Source organism: Bos mutus, chromosome 13, assembly GCF_027580195.1.
Source record: "Bos mutus isolate GX-2022 chromosome 13, NWIPB_WYAK_1.1, whole genome shotgun sequence".
Taxonomy (NCBI): Eukaryota; Metazoa; Chordata; class Mammalia; order Artiodactyla; family Bovidae; genus Bos; species Bos mutus.
Genome location: NC_091629.1, coordinates 30,712,906 through 30,733,760, shown reverse-complemented (window position 1 = coordinate 30,733,760; position 20,855 = coordinate 30,712,906). Strand labels below are relative to the sequence as shown.

Sequence of the window (20,855 nt, the reverse complement as noted above, 5' to 3'; positions counted from 1 at the left end):
AGAGATTCATGGGTCCTCAGGGCACCCCAGTTCGGGTGGCAGCTGAGTCCCTGCTGGACAGGGTGGGTGGTCCACAGAGCACCCCTAGTCCCCGTGAGCTCTCGGTGTGGAGAACAGGTTTTTCTTGAAAACTTGAAGCAGCCCTCGCTGAGGGGCCTCAGTTCTGGGGTTTAGTGGAGAAGCTCAGCAGCCTCACTCGCTCCTTGCACCGGGCACCTGAGGCGCGGCCTCGCAGAGCAGAGCGGGCTCTCAGGTGGGATGTCCGCAGGAGGGAGGCAGAGACTGGCCATCACAGTCACAGCCACAGGCAAGGTGGGCGAGGCTGCTGCCTTCGGGGCTGAGCTGCAGTTCTGCATTCCCAGCCAGGCCTCTCCTCCTGTCTGTGGCCGCAGGCCTCCACAAGAGCTGCTTCCCTGAGGGCACGAAGGCTGCCTGCCTGGACGGGCCCCTTGGCTCAGCCAGGCAGCGAGTGTCACCTGTCCCGGGCTCGCTCGTCCATGTGCCTCAGCCTGGGGAGGGGACGATGGATTTTAGTCCCCCCTCTTCCCCCAACGTGGGCTCCCCAGGCTGGGGGTGAGAGTCAGAAGTCACTCTGGACACTGACCCCTCGCGGAACAGAGCTCAGGGCGGAGAGCCCCCCCCCACTGGCCTCTTGCAGACGCTCCAGGTGCGGTCCTGGCCGAGGTGGTCACCGCCTGTGACACTGCCCTGCCGGGTCAGGATGGAGAAGAAATCCCACATGCAGGGAGGAAGGTTCCCTTCTCCCGTGATTAGACGTGGCCTGACTCACCCACAGGGAACTGCAAGTGTGGTGGACACTTATCCTTCTGGCTACTGGCTTTCTGAACCCGCTTCTCTATGCAGGGACCCCAACCGTGGCAGAAGCAGAGCCTGAGGCCTGGAGGCTGGGTCTGGGGGGAGAGTGGCCAAGGGGGGCTGACGTCCCTGACGGTGTGTCTGGCTCAGCCCCAGCCCAGGGCATTCAAGGCCAGAGGTCAGCCTTGGTCTGCCCCTGCGTCCTCGGCCTCTGGGGGGGCTGTCCTAGCCTCACACAGTCCCCACTCCTTGCAGGTAGGAGCCCATGGGGACCGGAAGCAGCTGCCGCTTGGTGAGAGGGGTTCTCCGAGTGTGCAAAGGAATTGTGGACGCTCCTCCTCCCCTTGTGTCCAGGACCTGTCTCCCTGAGGGTTCACAGTGCTGCTGAGCGACCAGCCCGGGTGCCCTGCTCCCCGTGGGGCGACTTGCCGGTCACGTGGTCACTGTCCTGTCCCTTAAACTTGGGTGATGTCGGGTCTGAGGAGCCCCCACATGGAGTCTGGGTGGCCCCCTGTCCAGACCTCAGGCTAACTCTCCCCGGGCCACTTTCCCGGGAGGAAGGACCCTGAGCTGACCTGCTGGCTGCCAGGTGCTGTTCGTCTCCTGTGGGCGGGTGTGGTCCCCCCCCAACTCCAGCTCCAGCTGGAGTCACCCTGGGGGGAGGGCGACTCTCGGTGGACTTCGTCTGTGAGGCCTGGGGGACAGCCTGAGTCATCTGCCTGTGCGGACACTCTTGTGGCCCCACCTGTGACAGCAGGGTGGTCACACGCTGCCTGCATTCAGCCCATTCACCTCATCTGGAGTGTCGGTCCCAGGAGTCCCTGTCCCCCGAGTCCCTGTCCCCCGAGTCCCTGTCCCCCCCGGAGTCCCCTCCCCCGAGTCCCTGTCCCTGGAGTCCTCGTCCCCGGAGTCCCTGTCCTCTCGGAGTCCCTGCCCCCGGAGTCCATGTCCCCAGAGTTCCTGTCCCCTGAGTCCCTGTGTCTGGAGTCCCTGTCCCCGGAGTCCCAGTCCCCCGAGTCCCTGCTCCCCAAATCCCTGTCTCCCTGGAGTCCCTGTCCCCGGAGTCCCTGTCCCCGGAGCCCCTGTCCCCTGAGTCCCTGTCCCTCGAGTCCCTGTCCCTCGAGTCCCTGTCCCCCAAGTCCCTGTCCCCCCAGAGTCCCTGTCCCCCAAGTCCCTGTCCAGCAGAGTCCCTATCCCTGGCCTCTGGCCACCAGGGGGCATCTGTTGTCCTTTTCACCTTGGGCTCGTTTCCCTCCAGACTGGGGGGCTCAGACCCCTTTGCCTGAGGCCTGATCTCAGATGCACTCCTGTAAGAAGATGAAAGTTCAGAAGCTGACCCTGCTGATTCTTCGTGGGGGCAGAACTGTGGACTCTGAGCCCCTAGAACTCTGCTTGATGAGAAACGCCCAACACCCAAGGAAAGCACAATTGTGCTTAATGTTTTTATTCACTTAACAGAAACATTCACTTATCAGATTTCACTGAAGTGCAATTTACAGAACTCAGAGGCAAATTAACATATGTAAATTCATATTTTAAGGTTTCGGATTTTTTTTTTTACAAATATTACAAATGTACATCGATCGTTAACAATATTGCCATTCAGTCATGCTTTTCATGTACATACTTTGATTTAAGAATTACTATTTATTAAGTTCATTTTGCTTAAAAAATGCTGAAAATTAACTGGGCACTGCTGGGAAAGTGTTTTTCCTTTTTTACTGATGTGTGTACTGCGGAGTGGTAGAAACCTAGTGCCTGTGTGACACGAGGCCCTCGAGTCCAGGTCGTTTGGAGGGTATTTCTCCCCCGGCTTCCTTTCTCGCAGGAGTTGGGAACCAGGTGTTTCTTTCTCCAGGGCCGGTGCTGCCCGCACATCCCTGCAGCAGTGATACGATCTACATTTCAGAGCTGTGGTGTCAGTGTCCCTTTTGGTGAACAGGCTCCAGGGGTCTGAAGAGCCTGAACACGAAATCACGGGAACACGCCAGGGGCCGCCTAGTCCTGAGCAAAGACCTGAAACAGTCAACGAAGTGGGGCTCAGGGCAGACACGCCCCTGAGACCTGATGCTCAGTGGTACCAGGATGGGGGGTCAGGCAAAGGAAAGTGAGGAGGTCGAGGAGGGAGAAAGCGTGAGAAAGAAGAGGCAGCTGAAGGCAGCGGCTGCCTCTGCCTCTTGTTTCTGCCTCCCCCACCCACCACCTGCACTCTTCATTTGATCTGATTCAGTTTGTGGGAGGATCTTAGCAGGAGCTGGAGCATCCCGCATTCTCAGAACCCACCGTGCATCAGCTGGGGGTGAGTCAGGACCGGGCAGGGGTGGGCAGGGGCCCCCAGGGGCCCTCCCGAGTCAGAGCTTCCTCCCCACCGCCCACCCCCTGCAGGGACTCCATGCAGGGCCAGGGAGTATGTGGGACGATGGGGAGGAGCTCAGGCTCACCTGGCCGCTGAGGGGTGGTCCATAAACAGGCTTTCCTGACTTCCCTTTGGTCTCATCAGAAAGTGCTATTTGTTGTATTTTGGGGCCAATTAGACGAATTCATTGGAATGGCTTCTTAAAAAATGGGTATAGAAGTTTCTCTAAATTAAAAATGTCTAAGATTCAAATGTCTTTTTAATTTCTTTAAACAAGATACTATAGACACATCTTGAAATTTTTAATCTAAAAAATAGGATTTCATCAAAATACTCTAACTATTCTCTTCTGGGCATTGATATACCTTGTATTTACTATTTATGGCTCTCCAGACATGATAAACATTATACTGAAAAAAAAGAAAGAAAAAATGCATTTAACTTTACCGGTAAGAACAGAATACTTGAAAAAGGAATCATGTGGGAAAATATGAGCTGCGCCTGCTTGAAAAGCTCGTCAACGGTTCTGAGGAACAGTGGACGTTAAGACACCGTAGCCTCCAGCCATGAACAGGCTCAGAGAGGAGCAAAAGGCAACAGCAGTTATAGACCTGCACATCCTTTGCTTGGTAAAAACAAAACACAAATCTCGAATTGAGCAACTCGCTGTCACATGTGCGACCCGCTGCCCCCTCCCGGTTCTGCAGGTGGGTCCCGCCAAGACGCTCTGCACACGGAGCCCCAGGCCTTCCCGCAGGGAGCCGTGTGCGCTGGGGAGGGAGGTGGACGCCATGGCGCGGGTGGATGTGACCCAGCAGGGCAAGTGTGAGTGCGGAGGCATAGATGGTGCTCCAGCAGGTTCTGCGGGCGGTGGACGGTGGGCCCTTTCGTTGGCTCTGTCCTGCTTTCAGGGGAACTCAAGTTTTCTTCTCACAGAGGCTACAGGAGGGGTCCAGGAGGTGTCTGGCTCTGCTTGACTCATATTCCCCAGGTTTTTTTCCCCGCCTAAGCAGGGCCAGGCTCCTGGGGCTGGAGAGGAGGGAGAGGCACCTCTGGGCTCTGGGATGACCTGAGCTGGGCCCTCCCACCACCCCAGACCTCCTCCTCGAGCTTTCAGTCGTCCCAGCTCCTGCCCCCGCTTGCCCTCCTGTGCCAGGAACCCCGGGGCCCTTCCTCGTTTCCTGCTTACTCATGGCAAAGTGCCAGGCCCTGAGCCCTGGCTTTCTGCTGCCCTTGGACCCTTGTCTTGCTGCAGGCGGGCCCTGCAGACTCCTTGTCCACCTCTCCTGCCTAGAAGCACCGTTCTGACACGACAGACTGGCCCCAGACTGGTGCTTACGGGCACTGGGTGTCAGGTGCCAGCCTCCTCCAGGAGCAGATGTTTACATAATCAGTTGGGGTACTTTGTGGAAACCCAGTGCCTCAGATGAATGTGAACATGCAGCCCTGACCCAGGCCCTGGGGGAGGCTCAAGATGGGTGAGTGGGCGCCTTCTGAGCCCCTAAGCAGGTACTTTGGGCAGTGCCCCTGCCTCATTTGTGGGTCGCCCCCCCACCCCGCATCTTCCCTGGCATTTGCTCCCTGTGCCGGGAGCTCCTTCGTATGAAGTGTGGACGGTGTCCCTGAGGATCAGCTCAGGGTGCTGCGAGCTGGGGTTCTGCTCAGAGCCAGGACCAGGCTGTGCCTCCAGCCTCGAGAGCAGGGCTCCAACTCAGGCTCCAGAGTCAGAGTCACAACCGGCCCAAGGCCTCTGGCTGAGCTTCGTTTGGTGAGATGTCGGAGGATCAGAGACTTACATCAACTGGCCTTGACCCTGGCTGTGTAAGAATTAAGATTTTACTGTCTTTCCTCAGTTCTTAGGAAAGATCCCTATGAGTCATCTGTTTGCAAGAACGTTTTCATCTCTCTTGAAACTTTATCTCGGAAAAGTTGTTCACTGCCGAGCCAGTCTTCTCTTGTCAAAGAACTAGAGTGCTGAGTTTGACTTTATATTAAATCCTAGGAGAAGCGTCTCCTTCCAGACTTGTGATGAATACCGGCAGCTCGCTTTGTCTCGCTTTTGCCCCGTTGTTGTGGGATCTGTGAATGCAACGCTGTGCCTGCATTTGTCAGGTTAAGTGAGGAGCCCGGGCTGCTGTGGAGCTTTGCTGTTTCTATTTTGCACCATGAACGCCAGATCTTTTAACTGGAGGAACGAGGGGCTGGTTGACCAGCATGATGGAGCCAGACATGAGTCCTCAGTGGTGAGAGGCGTACGATGGGCTGAGGGTGTCCTGGGTGTCTCCCCACTGCATGGAGCGGGCTCAGGTTCCTGCCCCCTCAATCCCGGGCCCCCCAGGTGCACGGGGCAGGGGACCCAGAAGTGGCAGAACCCTGCCTGCTGCGCTGCTGCAGCTGCTTGAGTGAAGGGTTTGTCGTTCAGGACGGAGATCAGAGAGCCAAGATCGGGGACCAAGATCCGGCAGGTTCCGTGTGCTCTGGGCTTGCTTCTAATAAAGCTCAGGCACAAGGGCAGGACTCAGTCTGGGACGAGACGACCCCGAGTGGCTCAGACCTTGTCTGTGCTGTTGAGTCATCATCCACCAGGGATGCAGCCATGGGAGCGATGGTGTGGGGCCCTCGTCACCGGATGTCCGCAGGTGGGTTCCTCAGGCCCTTGATCGTGGCCCTGGTGCTTTGGGAACTGACCCTTTGCTCTGTGAGGATGGTTCACTCTCTGGTCCTGTTTTGGGGCTGCTTAATATCATGCACCTCAAGTCCTTTTGAAAGGAAGTGGAATAAAAACTGAAACCGATGAACGCGACAGCTCGTGCTTTCTGGCTTCTTTGGGGAGGAGCCCATGGCTTTTCTCTTCACTCGTGGCTTACCCTGAAGTCCCACACACTGTGCTTGTGGGAGCCCCTCGGTCAGGAGGTGCGTGGCGGGGTTGGGGCGCTGGGTGGGCCTGGCTGCTCCTCACCAGCTGCACCTCGGCACTTTTCAAGGCAGCACTTGGCACCTCCGGCCCGAATGGAAGCTCCCTTGGACACACGGGGGAGGGAGACAGGGCCATCTGTGCTGGAAGCGGGGTGTGGTGGGCAACCTCGGTCCTGGCCTCCTGGGAGTGGCCGTCAGAGAAGCACCACGCCCCTAACCCAAGGCAAGTTGCTCACCCGAGCTTGGACACGCGTGTTTCTGGAAACCAGAGGAAAGCGAACGCTTGGTGCGGGTCAGCACCGTGGGGGCGCCCGCCGCACGCAGCGTGCCCCGCCAGCCTCACAGCGCTAGCAGGAACTGGTCTTGCTCGGGTGGCTTCCTCACCCACGTGCCTAGGCCGGCCTTCTGGAACGCTCTGCACAGCTGCTGTTTGACGGCCTGGTAGGTGCGTGCCCCCAGCTTGGCCTCACAGTACATGGATGGCGTGTCCCCATGCCGTGGGATCCGTGTGCTCAGCTGTGGAACAGAGCGAGAGGGGCCATGAGCCCGCCGGGAGTGGCCTGGCCAGTGGGGGCCGTGGTGGGGGCTCCAACTGCTCGCTGGCCAGTCCGCAGCCCTGATACTCACTGCCATGTAACTGAGGGCACCTAACCTTAGAGCATCTGTCTCCTTCTGTCTGAACCGGAACCACATTGACTCTGAAGTCCCCGTAGACTTTTCATGGGCTGGGCCGGCCACAGCTGTTCACCACTGAGCCCCTTTCCATCTGTTTCTGGGGCCACAGGGAGAGCCTGCTGCGGGTGGGGGACGTGCTTGGAGGGGCCATGTCCAGGGTCCCTGGAGGACCAGTTGGCATGTTTGCGGTCACCTGGCCCCACCTGTGCCCCCCGCCACCCCCTGCCCTCAGACCCTGAGGGAGCAGCTCTCACCTTGCCATAGAGCCGCGCCCAGCGCGCCGAGAGCCTGTGCTTGCAGAGCCGAGAGGAGCGGCCACAGCTCCGCCTCCCAGTGGTGGCATCGATGACCTCCACGTCTGCTGTGCCCACCACCCAGTTCACGCTGAAGTGGGGTGCCTTCCCAGGCTGTCGCGCTTCCGCCTGACTCACTCCTGCCAAGAGAGGCCAGGTGCCGGGTGTGAGCGCTGCCCGCCCAGTGGGGACCGGGGCTGAGGGAGGGGTGGGCGGCCGCTGTCACTGGGCTTGGGCGCACTCAGGGCGTTGGAGGTAAGGCTGTCCAGTGAGGACACAGCCCATGTGTCCCCTCTCTGGATGTTTGTCCTGTGGACTGGGGAATGGATGGAGTCACGGGAAGGCCGCCTGAGAACACGTGTTCATGGGGCACCTGCTGCGTGCCAGCTTCCCACGGGGTGGATGCCAGGGTCACGGACACAAGATGGAGTGAAAAGAAGCGAGGCCTGAGGATGCAGGGCCACTGGCATGGCGAGGTGAGCAGAGGGCCCAGTGTGGACTGGAAACTGGCCTGTGTTTACATTTCAGGACAGCAGAGCATTAAACCGGTTCCTTCTAAGCCCAGGGGCTACTGTAGATTCTAAACCACAGAGGACGGTGGCCTCGAGGAAGGGCGCTGACCCTGGGCTCTCGGCCACGTGCCCTCCATGCCCTTCCACTCTGTGTGCAGCCAACATGGCCAGTCCCCGGGTCCTGCTGAGGTCACACAGGAGTGGGCAGAGGACGCGCTTGGCCTCGTATTCATGGTCCTGACGCTACAGGGTGTTCAGCCCAGCTCCTCCTCACCCCCACCCCCTTGGCCCTCCCGACACCTGGATCCAGCCACGGGGCACCCCTCCTGTCCGCATGCTGCTCCTCTGCAGCCTGCTACTCCCGAGTGGATGGCTGGATGGCTGGACAGTGGACGGGACCACTTAGTTCCCAGGGCAGCAGCGCCTGGTGCCGGAAGTCACTGCACTGCAGACCCAGCTCCTGTGGGCACCAACCCCCCAGGAAAGCCACCCCCAGGCTGTTGGTGGCCATCACCTGCCTGGGCTCCGGCCTGGGGACCCCTGGGCACAGCTTTGGGTCAGACTTGCAGGCACCGTTCATGGTGGGGAAGCGTGTGAGGGGACCCCGTCCACCACAGGTCTGCCCAGGGTCACAGCGAGGAAAGCTGGGCCATGGTCCTAGATGGCTCCTGCGACCCCTGTCCCATGACCTCCCTGCAGTTTGCCGAGGCCCCTCTCTGGCCCTGGCATCTGAGGGGGCTCCCTAATTCTGGCAGAGGGTTGCAGGTCTTAGGAACAGAGTCTCGTGTGTAAGAAGCCTGGGTCTCTGAGCACCAGGCAGTCCCAGCCCCGATGCTCTCCTGCCCTCTCTGAGCTCTGGGGTCCGAGATGCTATCCTTGGCCAGGGACCACTGTAGGGGTGGGGGGACCAGGGGTGGGAGGTGCCTCCTCTGGGGAGCTGGCCTGGCCTGTGGGTGCCCTCACAGCTTAGTGCCTTCTGTTTTCACTGCCACCCTGCGGGTACCACCAGTGCCCCTCGGCTCCTAAGTGAACAATTTCAGGGTCCCAGGCGCTCCTAGGCTGACTCTCACCACAGCCCTCCACCGTCTCTGTCTCCTCTTTCTGAGGATCTCGTCCAAGCCCAAGCCCTGGACCGGCTGGCCTCTGTGGGTCTACATGTGTCTGCCCAGCCCCACTGCAGGGGAGGAGCACAGGGAGCACAGAAACGCCCCTCTTCTACCTTCCCGGGGCCGCCGGTCAGGACAGGCTCTTCGGGATGGAGGGTCACCCCCACAGACCCCAGAGCTAGGCGGCTGCCAGGGCATAGCCATGTGACTCCTGGTCCTCAGGATCCCGGGCTGTGCCCCCTCCCAGGGTGGGGGTGCTGGGGGGACTCTCAGGAACTCGCTCCTGGATCAGGTCGGGGTGGCCGGTGGCCCTGGGTCCCCTCCGCCGTTGGACACGCGTGCTCATTGCCTGTGCTTCTGTGGCCCCGCAGACATGGCCCTGACAGTAACACCGCGCATGCGGGGAGTCCACCCTGGACTGTCACCAGTGCCTTCATCTGCCCGTCTGGTCTCCCAGGTACCGGGCGCTGGGTCTTAAGCAGCTGTAGGCCCGACCCGGAAAGCCTGCCCTGGGGCCCAGGGCTTGATACAGGGGTGTGCGTCTGGGGATGGCCTCCTTACCGCTGAGCAGGGGCCGGTTGTGCCGGTAGGAGGCAGGCAGCTGGCCGATGTCCTGGGTCCGGTGGCTCATGACGCGGAAGAGGTGGCCTGTGTGGCGCAGGCTGCCCACCACGATGCTGTGCAGGTACACGGGCTCGATGAAGTGGCAGAGCAGCGCGCCCTGCAGGCCCAGCACGTTCCACCTGGGGGGAGATGGGGGTCAGGCCCTGGGTGCCCGGCCCAGGGGGACCTGGCAGTGGGTGGGGCCTGCTCCGGTGACCCAACGAGTTCGCTGGGCTCTGGGCTGCTTTGACTTCAGGGGCCCTGAGCAGAGCATGGGGCTCCGAAATGAAAGCTGCTCTGGGTGCGTGTCGGCTTCTGCCAGCAAAGGTGACAGGGCCCTTGTCAGACTTTCCCCTAAATTTGGGTGGAACAAGGTTCTGCGTATGTGTTATTTAAGGCAGGATTCTGCGGTTTCCATTCTAAATAATTTGCTTAAAATCCAGCCTCCACCCGCCGCACAAGCATCACGCAGCTAATTTCTTACATCATTGTTCTTTTCATTAATTAACATTTCTCTACGGTTAGAGTGATTATTGTGGGGCCTCCACGCTGCACATTTCCTTTCATGATTAATAAGGAGTCATTATATTTCCCTTTCCCGAAGCAGTCAATTAACACAGAATTCTTTCCATTAATTACCGAACGCTCAAACCAGCAGGCCTACCTGGAGAGCAGTCTGCTCTGGGAACCTGTGACACCAATTGCCTTAAAAAGTTCTCTTTAAATTTTATTCCAAAAACACAAGCAATTTAGCTGGCGATATTAATTTGCCTCAGAAGCATCGAGGTGAATGAGAAACATCTTTTAATCTCATGCAAGAAAAGGCAGCCATCTGGCTGGCGAGCATGGAGGCGCATCCCCTCCTCCATAAGTGCGGGTCATTAAAGTAATGTGCTCACCCACATAAAACTCAAGTGGAATATAAAAGGTAATATTTACACACAAACAGTTTAGTCCCACAATTTAAACAGTCATTGGTTTTATGAAACGTTTACTTTAGCCTATCAGATTTGCATAACTTCACTTAAAAAAATGATTGTGGTCATTTCTGTGAGTCACATCCTGTCTCCTTGAAAGGAGTGGAGGGCTGTCCTTGGGGTTTGGTGGGCGATTTTCCCAGAGAGGTGGTGTCCGAAAGGTATGAAGGAGAGGACATTGCTGGAGGCATGAGATGCCGCAGAGTGGACATCCCCATGGATAACAAAGCCCTTTCTTAAACGATGAGGTCAGCGTTCCAGAGGCCGTCCATGGACTGGCTTGGAACAAAGCTGTATCTGAATGGTTCTGGCTGTGGGATTGTCTAAAGACAAACAAATTCTGTATCTGGCTTCCTCCTAATCACCTTCGCAGCAGAGATGATCAGCTTTCTCCTGGGCTGGCTGTAGGAGTTTAACTTGTCCAGCCAATGCTGTTGATAAAGCCAAAGTCACCCTGAATACAAACTGGAGAGTTTTCAGTTTTCTGGAGGGAATGGGAGAATGCCTTTCTTCTAGTTCAAACAGTGATATCACCGCAATGTTGACAGAGAAGAAAGTTCTAGATCTGGTTTCAGTGTAGATAATCCTAAAGAAATACGTTTGTGTCTGTCTGTCAGTCACTGAAACACCAACGATACCTGAGGGGCGATTCTGGGAAGCTGGCCTCTTTAATGAGGGATACACTCTCTGGACCCGGGCGGCCCCAGCCCAGACTGCCCTGCCCACACTCAGAGGGAGGGACCCCCGTGGCCCGAGATCTCAGCACAGAAGTCCCTGGACAGCAGCTGTAACTACTTGCAGTTCATTTTTATGGAGAAAGTTTTAATCTGTTCATTTAAAGACACATTGCAATCGATAATCAAGTTCAGGTGCTTAAAATTAGAAACCATATCTAAAGGAACATTAGTTCCAGAAGATTTAGACTTTTATAAGCCTCTGGACTCTGAGAGACAAGAGCTAAAGACCCCCAAAACCCGTTCCCCGTCCTTTCAGGAGGTGGCGTTTTGGCGTTCGCCTGTGACGGAGGATCGCTTCTCATAGCCAGGCCAGAAAGACCGGCCATGTCCGTGAGAACTGTCGATGCCCCACACCACGCTGGCCTCGTAGCGAGTTTCACTCTCTGTCCCCTGATGTTTGAGGTCCTAGAGGCGGTGAATCTTCATTTCTGCCTCATCTGTCCACTTCACTTTCTAGGGGTCAGTCAGAGGCCCAGCGCTCTTGGGGTAGCAGGAGGACTCCCTCATGCTAGACACAGCTGCTTTTCCCTCTTGATGAGGGGTGAGAACATCACAAAGGAGGGCGCATTTTTTTCTGACAGAGGAGCCAGCTGATGCTACGGGCACTTCTCTTTGCTGCAAAAATCAGTGCTTTGGTTTATGCGGTTGGGCCAGGGTGGTCGGTCCCTCCAGGGCAGTAAGCAGCCCTGTTTCTCCTGCAGCCTGTTGGTCATTTCCCTCAAGATTCTAGATCCCTGTTTACAGGAGCTCAGGTTTTATCTGTTGTGTAGCCCAGGAAGCCACAGGGGCGCCGAGTGTACCTGGGCCACCTCCATGTGCAGGGTCAGGGTCCAGGGCCTGGGGTCCCTGCTGCCCGGCTCCCCAAGTCCCTGAGTGTCTGCCTCTCTGAGCCTTGGCTGCCCCTCTGACAGTTCTGCCTGACTCTCCATGGAGGTGGGGGATGTGGACAGAGTCCGGGACTGCAGGGTGCACCTCAGTACCAGACTAGGCCCCTCTCCGGGACCACAGCCCTCGTCTCCCTCCCCACACCAGGGCGGCTCTCACGTGAGGAAAGGAAATTGCTGTTACCTGGCAATCTTGTCTGTGCAGGACATGGTGACCAGCTGCTCGCCCAGCAGGACGCCATCCCAGGTCTGCACCGTGCCTGGGCCGCGCACAGGCACCGTCCCCTCCCCAGACTCGATCTTTGTGCGCAGGTGCCCCCGGAACTTCCTGGCCAGGTGCTTGCTGCTGCTCACTAGGAGATGAGAGCCGTGTAAGATTTGGGGGGTGGGTGGGAAGGGGGCCTCACTAGGGGATGAGAGCCACGTAAGACGGGGGTGGGGGGCCGCATATGATGGGTGGGGGGGTACTGGGCAGCACCTCTGGGCGGGACGGGCTCATGTAGATGTGGAGGAGCTGGAACATGACTCCACCCTGGTCCAGCTCGGCCAGCGTTGCACCACAGTTTGGACACTGACCATCAGAGGCTCTGCAGCTGTCTGGTCTCTGAACACTGAGCATAGGCAGGCTAGAGGAGGAGCCGCGTGTACAGCGTTGACGTCTGGGCTCCTTCTCACCTCTTGAGAAGTTCTTTTCACCTTTGTGGCCATTCAGAAACCACACTTAGTTTCCAGGCAGCGGGCTGCAAACCCAGTCTAAATCTGAGTCCTGGCTCTATGGTCTCCCAACTGTGTAGCCTTGGAAAAACTACTTAAGACCACTGTGATAGTTACTTCTTCTAAAAATGGGGACAGTGGGGTTACCTCTCTCCTAGGTTGAGGGACTGAGATGGGACCTGGGAGCCCAGAGCTGCTCCCAAGGGTCTGGTGGGGGGGGTGTCTCTACACCCAGAAGTGACACCAGCAGGTGGGGTACTGCCTTGTCACTGTTCCCCATCTTTCCTCTCCAGAGCCCCCACACTCACACACACCACAGTTACATGAAGCACTGGCTTGAACAAGACAGATTAACTTTACTACTTTGTCTTTTTAAAAAATTTCTGTACACTTAGTCTGCATTATATTGTATTATAAAAATGCTTAACTGCTTTGCATGCAAATTATATGTGAAATATCATAGTGATATCAGCACTGATATACACACCATGACATGGATGGACAGTAGATGCCTTCTTTACAAGGTTTCTATATAAGTTTTAGAATTCATGAAAATGCATTACGTTTTTGCATACCTCACTGAACAATAGATGACATTTGAGTATACATGGGCACCTTCTCTTACAGACCTCAGATAATTCTTGGCATATGTTCTCATGGTTTCTAAGAACTGAAGTTCCTTTCCAACATATTAATAGCACCCAGAGGCCATCTCTGGGGAAGAAAGTCATTGCACTACTCAAAGAGGTTTCAGGTTGTGACTGACCGTGCTACCAACCAGGTCCTTGGCAATGTGAGGTCCAGTTTGGACTGGCCTCTGAGTCTTCTCTGGAAGGGAGAAACAAGCTGAGAGGCTGAGCCTGGGGATGCCTGGCTCTCCCCTGGCTAGAGCCTGAATCTCTTCTTTGCCATTTTACATGGCACTAGGACTCACGCCTGCAGTCAGGGCAGCAGCCGAGAGGAGCTGCCCCACTCCCTGAGGTCAGGGTCGGTGGCTGAGAGGAGCTACCCCATGCCCAAAGAGCTGCTGCTACACAGGCGCAGGAGGGCTGAGAGGAGCTACCCCATGCCCGGAAGTCAGGGGCAGCTGAGATGAGCTACCGTATGCCTGAGGTCAGAGGCGGCTGAGAGGAGCAACACCATGCCCTGAGGTCAGGGGAGGCAGCCAAGAGGAGCAACCCCACGCCCAAGGAGCTGCGGCTGCGTCAGCACAGGAGGGCCGAGAGGAGCTACTCCATGTTCAAGGTCAGGAGGGGCGGCCATGAGGAGATACCCCTCGTCCAAGGTAAGGCAGCAGTGGCTGTGCTTTGCTGGAGCAGCCATGAAGAGATACCCCATGTCCAAGGTAAGAGAAACCCTAGTAAGACGGTGTTGCGAGAGGGCATCAGAGGGCAGACACACTGAAACCATAATCACAGAAAACTAGCCAATCTGATCACATGGACCACAGCCTTGTCTAACTCAATGAAGCTAAGCCATGCCGTGTGGGGCCACCCAGGACGGGCAGGTCATGGTGGAGAGGTCTGACAGAATGTGGTCCACTGGAGAAGGGAATAGCAAACCACTTCAGTATTCTTGCCTTGAGAACCCCATGAACAGTATGAAAAGGCAAAATGATAGGATACTGAAAGGCGAACTCCCTGGGTTGGTAGGTGCCCAATATGTTACTGGAGATCAGTGGAGAAATAACTCCAGAAAGAATGAAGGGATGGAGCCAAAGCAAAAACAATACCCAGTTGTGGATGTGACTGGTGATAGAACCAAGGTCCGATGCTGTAAAGAGCAATATTGCATAGGAACCTGGAATGTGAGGTCCATGAATCAAGGCAAATTGGAAGTGGTCAAACAGGAGATGGCAAGAGCGAACGTCGACATTCTAGGAATCAGTGAACTAAAATGGACTGGAATGGGTGAATTTAACTCAGATGACCATTATATCTACTACTGTGGGCAGGAATCCCTTAGAAGAAATGGAGTAGCCATCATGGTTAACAAAAGAGTCCAAAATGCAGTACTTGGATGCAATCTCAAAAATGACAGAATGATCTCTGTTCGTTTCCAAGGCAAACCATTCAATATCACAGTAATCCAAGCCTATGCCCCAGCCAGTAACACTGAAGAAGCTGAAGTTGAACGGTTCTTTGAAGACCTACAAGACCTTTTAGAACTAACACCCCCAAAAGATATCCTTTTCATTATAGGGGACTGGAATGCAAAAGTAGGAAGTCAAGAAACACCTGGAGTAACAGGCAAATTTGGCCTTGGAGTATAGAATGAAGCAGGGCAAAGGCTAACAGAGTTTTGCCAAGAGAACACACTTGTCATAGCAAACACCCTCTTCCAACAACACAAGAGAAGACTCTACACATGGACATCACCAGATGTCCAACACCAAAACCAGATTGATTATATTCTTTGCAGCCAAAGATGGAGAAGCTCTATACAGTCAGCAAAAACAAGACCGGGAGCTGACTGTGGCTCATATCATGAACTCCTTATTGTCAAATTCAGACTTAAATTGAAGAAAATGGGGAAAACCACTAGACCATTCAGGTATGATCTAAATCAAATTCCTTATGATTATACATATTATACATACAGTGGAAGTGAGAAATAGATTTAAGGGCCTAGATCTGATAGACAGAGTGCCTGATGAACTATGGACGGAGGTTCATGACATTGTACAGGAGACAGGGATCAAGACCATCCCCATGGAAAAGAAATGCAAAAAAGCAAAATGGCTGTCTGAGGAGGCCTTACAAATGGCTGTGAAAAGAAGAGAAGCGAAAAGCTAAGGAGAAAAGGAAAGATATAAGCATCTGAATGCAGAGTTCCAAAGAATAGCGAGGAGAGATAAGAAAGCCTTCCTCAGCGATCAATGCAAAGAAATAGAAGAAAACAACAGAATGGGAAAGACTAGAGATCTCTTCAAGAAAATTACAGATACCAAGGGAACATTTCATGCAAAGATGGGCTCAATAAAGGACAGACATGGTATGGACCTAACAGGAGCAGAAGATATTAAGAAGAGGTGGCAAGAATACATAGGAGAATTGTACAAAAAAGAGCTTCATGACCAAGATAATCACAATGGTGTGATTACTCACCTAGAGACAGACATCCTGGAATGTGAAGTCAAGTGGGCCTTAGAAAGCATCACTACGAACAAAGCTAGTGGAGGTGATGGAATTCCAGTTGAGCTATTTCAAATCCTGAAAGATGATGCTGTGAAAGTGCTGCAATCAATATGCCAGCAAATTTGGAAAACTCAGCAGTGGCCACAGGACTGGAAAAGGTTAGTTTTCATCCCAATCCCAAAGAAAGGCAATGCCAAAGAATGCTCAAACTACCGCACAATTGCACTCATCTCACACACTAATAAAGTAATGCTCAAAATTCTCCAAGCCAGGCTTCAGCAATATGTGAACCATGAACTTCCAGATGTTCAAGCTGGTTTTAGAAAAGACAGAGGAACCAGAGATCAAATTGCCAACATTGCTGGATCATGGAAAAAGCAAGAGAGTTCCAGAAAAACATCTATTTCTGCTTTATTAACTATGCCGAAGCCTTTGACTGTGTGGATCACAATAAACTGTGGAAAATTCTGAAAGAGATGGGAAAGAAGAGGAACTAAAAAGCCTCTTGATGAAAGTGAAAGAGGAGAGTGAAAAAGTTGGCTTAAAGCTCAACATTCAGAAAATTAAGATCATGGCATCTGGTCCCATCACTTCATGGGAAATGGATGGGGAAACAGTGGAAACAGTGTCAGACCTTATTTTGGGGGCTCCAAAATCACTGCAGATGGTGATTGCAGCCATGAGATTAAAAGACACTTACTCCTTGGAAGGAAAGTTATGACCAACCTAGACACCATATTCAAAAGGCAGAGACATTACTTTGCCAACAAAGGTCCGTCTAGTCAAGGCTATGGTTTTTCCAGTGGTCAAGTATAGATGTGAGAGTTGGACTGTGAAGAAAGCTGAGTGCCGAAGAATTGATGCTTTTGAACTGTGGTGTTGGAGAAGACTCTTGACAGTCCCTTGGACTTCAAGGAGATCCAACCAGTCCATCCTAAAGGAGACCAATTCTGGGTGTTGATTGGAAGGACTGATGCTGAAGCTGAAACTTCAATACTTTGGCCACCTCATCGAAGAGTTGACTCGTTGGAAAAGACTCTGATGCTGGGAGGGAATGGGGGCAGAAGGAGAAGGGACGACAGAGGATGCGATAGCTGGATGGCATCACCGACTCGATGGACATGAATTTGAGTGAACTCTGGGAGTCGGAGTTGGACAGGGAGGCCTGGCATGCTGCGATTCATGGGGTTGCAGTGTAGGACACGACTGAGCGACTGAACTGAACTGAGGACTCAGGTGACAGTGATGACGCTGGTGATGCTGGTGATGGAGCCCGCTTACTCACGCTCGGCCGCGCGCTCGTGGGGTGAGTGCAGGCGTGCGTCTCCGCAGGGCGAGGCGCTCAGGTACAGGTGAAACAGGACTCCGTCTCGCAGCCGGAAGCCGCCCTCTTTCAGCCGCTCGAAGATGGAACGCTCGCTGTCCTCGCGCCGCTTGCTGTAGACGGGCGGATGCTCAGCCGCGATACGCGGCTGGGCCCCCAGGCTCGGCTCACAGCCGCCCCCGCACCTCCCGCGTGTCTCCCCCCGCGTGGAGCCCCCTGGGTCTGGCCCCCACTGTCCTCCCCGATCTGCGTCCTCGGGGCCGTGACCCTGATTGCGTGTCTGTGCTGGGGGTCATAGGGCCCCGAGTTCCCTAGGGGACCGTCTACACTGTACCAGGTTCTGAGTCAGATGAAGAATGGGGACAGAGAGGCGCGGCCCCCCAGGAACTCTGTACGTAGACCCCTCCGGCCGCCCGCACAGGGGAGCCCCCTTCACAGAAGAGCCTCCCCTCAGCACGGAGGAGCACCCCCTGCACGGAGGAGCTCCCCACCCCCGCACGGAGGAGCCCGGCTGCGGCCCTCCAGCGGCCCCGCCCACACCCCCGTCCTGCCGGTCACCGCCCCCTTCCTCCGGGTCCAGCTGTTTCACACGTCTTGCCCCGTTGCTGATTGCTCACACAGGCGGAGCCTGGGAACCCCTTGTGTCCCACCAGCCTCTCTGCCTCCCGACTCTACGCCAGGCCCCCAGCCACAGTTCCCCAGAACCTTGGGGCAAACGCGCATCCTGGCTTTCTGCAGCCATTGCTGGTCCCCTCCCCACCATCCCCCAGAGCAGGGGCCCGGGTGTCCATTCCCCCTGCCCTCAGCCTGCAGCTGGGAGCCAGCGCACAGCCAGGCCCGGGCAATGGTGACACACCCAGAGTCAGGGGTGTTTGGAAACATTTCTGACCTGGACACTCAGGGCAGAAACCCCTCCCCACGTTAGGTGAGATCTCCAGCTCTCTTCCCCACGTTCAGCCCAGGCCGACCTACTGTGGGCCTGGAACTGAGGAGAAGCTGCAGATCAGGGGCTCGGATAAAACTTCCCAGAGTGTATGAAGGCCTTGCTCCCTGTGCGTCTGCTCAGCACCCCTGGGCCTGTGCCCGCTCTGTGCGGCTGCTGGGACCCTGTGTTAGAGGGTGTGGGGGACAGCAGACCTGGCCGAGATGCCTGCTGTGCTCGGGGCCACCGAGAGTCTGCCCCTGCCTAGGGGGTCCTCAAGTGAGACGCCTCTGGGACGGCCCAGTGAAGAGCCGCGTGCTTTCGGGGCACGGCTGCTGGCAGGTGCAGGGCTGGCCAGGACCAAGGGGCCACCAGGACAGGGGATGCCAGGACAGAGGGACACAGGTGCAGGCCTCGTGCTCACCTCAGGTGCAGCTCCAGCTGTGCGTATAGGAAGTGGACCAGCGCCCGCCTGGCCAGGATCTCCGCATGGCAGTCGTTGACCACCAGCCCCTGGTCGTTGATGTGCTCGCCGCTGATGCACTTCGTCCCCGAGGACAGGACAACCACCTGGGCTTGCCTGGCGTCCAGGCCTGGGGAACAGAGGAGGCATCAGAGCCCGCGGCCACTGCCCTCCCTGCGGGCACTGAGTCTGCTCTCCCCGTCTGTCCCCACCCCTCCCCCCAACCTGAGTCTCAAGTTTATAAATAGACAGCCAGCTGGCCAGCGGAAGGTGCTGGGGAACCCGGGAACCCTGCCGTCACCTGACCCTTGGCCAAGGATCACCCCCTAACTGGAAGACTCCCTGAGGGTGGGCCTGATGCCCACGTGTCCCCTCTGGTCCTGTCCAGGGCTATGCAAGCTGCTTCCTAGCCAAGCTTTCGGGTCTATGGGGAGCCCTCAGGGATATTGTTATGTAAGTAAGGAAAGCAGCTCCTGCTGCTGGGGGTCCAGAGCCCTAAACCCCGGGGCGTGGGGTGGGGTCACAAAGCCCTGCGGAACAGGAGACAGGACTGTGAGACCACCTTGAGCCAACCCGACCTGTGGTGAAGCTGAGACCCTGATTTCCAGGTTAAATCCTGAGTCCTGGCTTTCCTGAGAGCCATGCCTCCACTCAGAGGGTACCAAGGGCTCCTCCCAGAGTGACCCCCCTCCCCCAGTACATGTATCTGAAGATCAAAAGCTCTTCAAAGGTACAGCTTTACCCAGCTTCTCATTGGCGCCTTAGTTAGTCCCGACCCCTCAGAACATCCTTGGACCTGCAGCCGCCTTGGTGGGTGTGGGGGGCAATAGGAGCTGATGAACTCCGTGGCTTTCCTGACACTTCTTCCTTTCTTCTATCCTTTTCTTTCTCTCCTCCCTCCCTTCCAGCCACCTCTTTCACAAGCAGCTGTGCCCAGCGTGGACAACTGATGGTCATAATTAGGGAGAAAGTGGAATATTTTGTTGAATAAGATAAGATGGTTTAAACACCCTAAAGCTACCCCTGGCACATAGACAAACATTAGATGTTAGTGTTTTTTCTGTTATTTGTTCACTAACAAACTTAGTGTTATGTTTCCACTAAATTTAGAGACTGGAAAAAAGATGGGGATAGTTTATTGCCGCCAGAGAAAATAGGGAGTAGGTTTTCCCCCCATGAAATCTTTGGGGCAGTTACATGCTTGGCTGTGACTTGATGACCATCTACATGTGGCATCTGAATGGCTTTGATGGTAGCGTCTGATTTCAGAAGAACACGGCCCAGGTTCAGTCATCTTCCCTTCTTCATGTACTCCTGACACTTGTCGCCTTCCTCATGCAGGTGGACATAGGCATTTCTGGGATGTAGCCCACAGTCAGGGCTGCTGCCCATCACCTGGTTGAGCTCTGACCCAGTGGGACCTGGTGAATTCTTCTAAACTCCTGTTCATCTGCATGTGAGCCGGGAGTGGGCTGGGTGGTCCTCATGTTCTTTCTTGCTCCATTTTAAGGGGAGACATTTACCATAAATAAGTCAGCACGCATGCTATGTGGGGTCAGTGGTAAATCTGTCCTGCATTTTGTGGTTTAAACTAACAGTTTAAACCCCAGATTTAAAATCAATTGTCCATCACACTCCTCGTTTCAAGGTGTCCGCCCCTTGGAATCTCAATGTGCCCTGTGTCTCCATGGAGACGTTTTGTCAACTAAACTGTTATTATGACTGACTCCTTGGAATCCAGTTTGTCATTTACCATCTTTCACCGCAGCACGGGGCTTCTGTCCAGTTCATTTGCTCCTACTCATCTCCCCTGCATCCTCCTGGGCATAAATAAAATACCCCACTTTTAATTTTACTATTGAAGCAACTGCCAGTCATTCAGGAAAAGAGGAAAAGAAAGCATTTGGGAATATGGGGACAAAGTCCTTGAATCCTGCCTCTGTGAGGCCTCTGTGAAGGTGGACATTCCTTTTTGCTCCTGGCGGCAGAAAGAAGTCTCAACTGTATTTGATCTGTCAGGATCTATTGAGTGCCAATGGGAAAGCAATGTTTAAGTGCCAGTTCTTCTCGAGCCAGAGTCCAGCCTAACTCTCCACCTCCTTGCTCACCTGAGCAAAATGCACGCAACAAAGCACCTCTTACATCTCTTAACATCTCATGACTCTGAAAGGTTGACTGACGTTCCGATGCTGAGCTCATCAGCGCTTCCAGTTTTCCCAGAGAAGACAGGCCTGGCCGCTGCCCAGAGGGCCTGGCATTCTGGATGGGGCTGTCCTGGGCTGTGCTCTCCACTGCCCAACTTCAAGGAGGTGTGTTTTTTCAGGGCGGGTATAAATCCCAGGCATTCATGTATGTTTAAAGCTGCATGTTAACTTAAATGGGAAAGAGTTAACTTAAACGGGAAAGAGTGAAACCAAAGC

At 55.2% G+C, this 20,855-nt stretch overlaps 1 protein-coding gene across 1 annotated transcript in view; it reads right to left on the bottom strand.

Moving 5' to 3' along the window:
• Positions 1–4,382: 4,382 nt before the first annotated feature.
• The window catches only part of ADARB2 (adenosine deaminase RNA specific B2 (inactive)), a 65,048-nt gene continuing 48,575 nt past the window's right edge, over positions 4,383–20,855 (bottom strand). Inside the window, exons 4-9 of the mRNA XM_070382013.1 lie at positions 18,397–18,565; positions 17,012–17,163; positions 12,060–12,228; positions 9,236–9,417; positions 7,018–7,196; positions 4,383–6,604 (exon numbers count right to left, since the gene is read on the bottom strand). Of these exons, the coding sequence (XP_070238114.1) occupies positions 6,428–6,604; positions 7,018–7,196; positions 9,236–9,417; positions 12,060–12,228; positions 17,012–17,163; positions 18,397–18,565 (1,028 nt within the window). The 3' untranslated portion in view covers positions 4,383–6,427. The remainder of the gene's footprint in view (positions 6,605–7,017; positions 7,197–9,235; positions 9,418–12,059; positions 12,229–17,011; positions 17,164–18,396; positions 18,566–20,855) is intronic.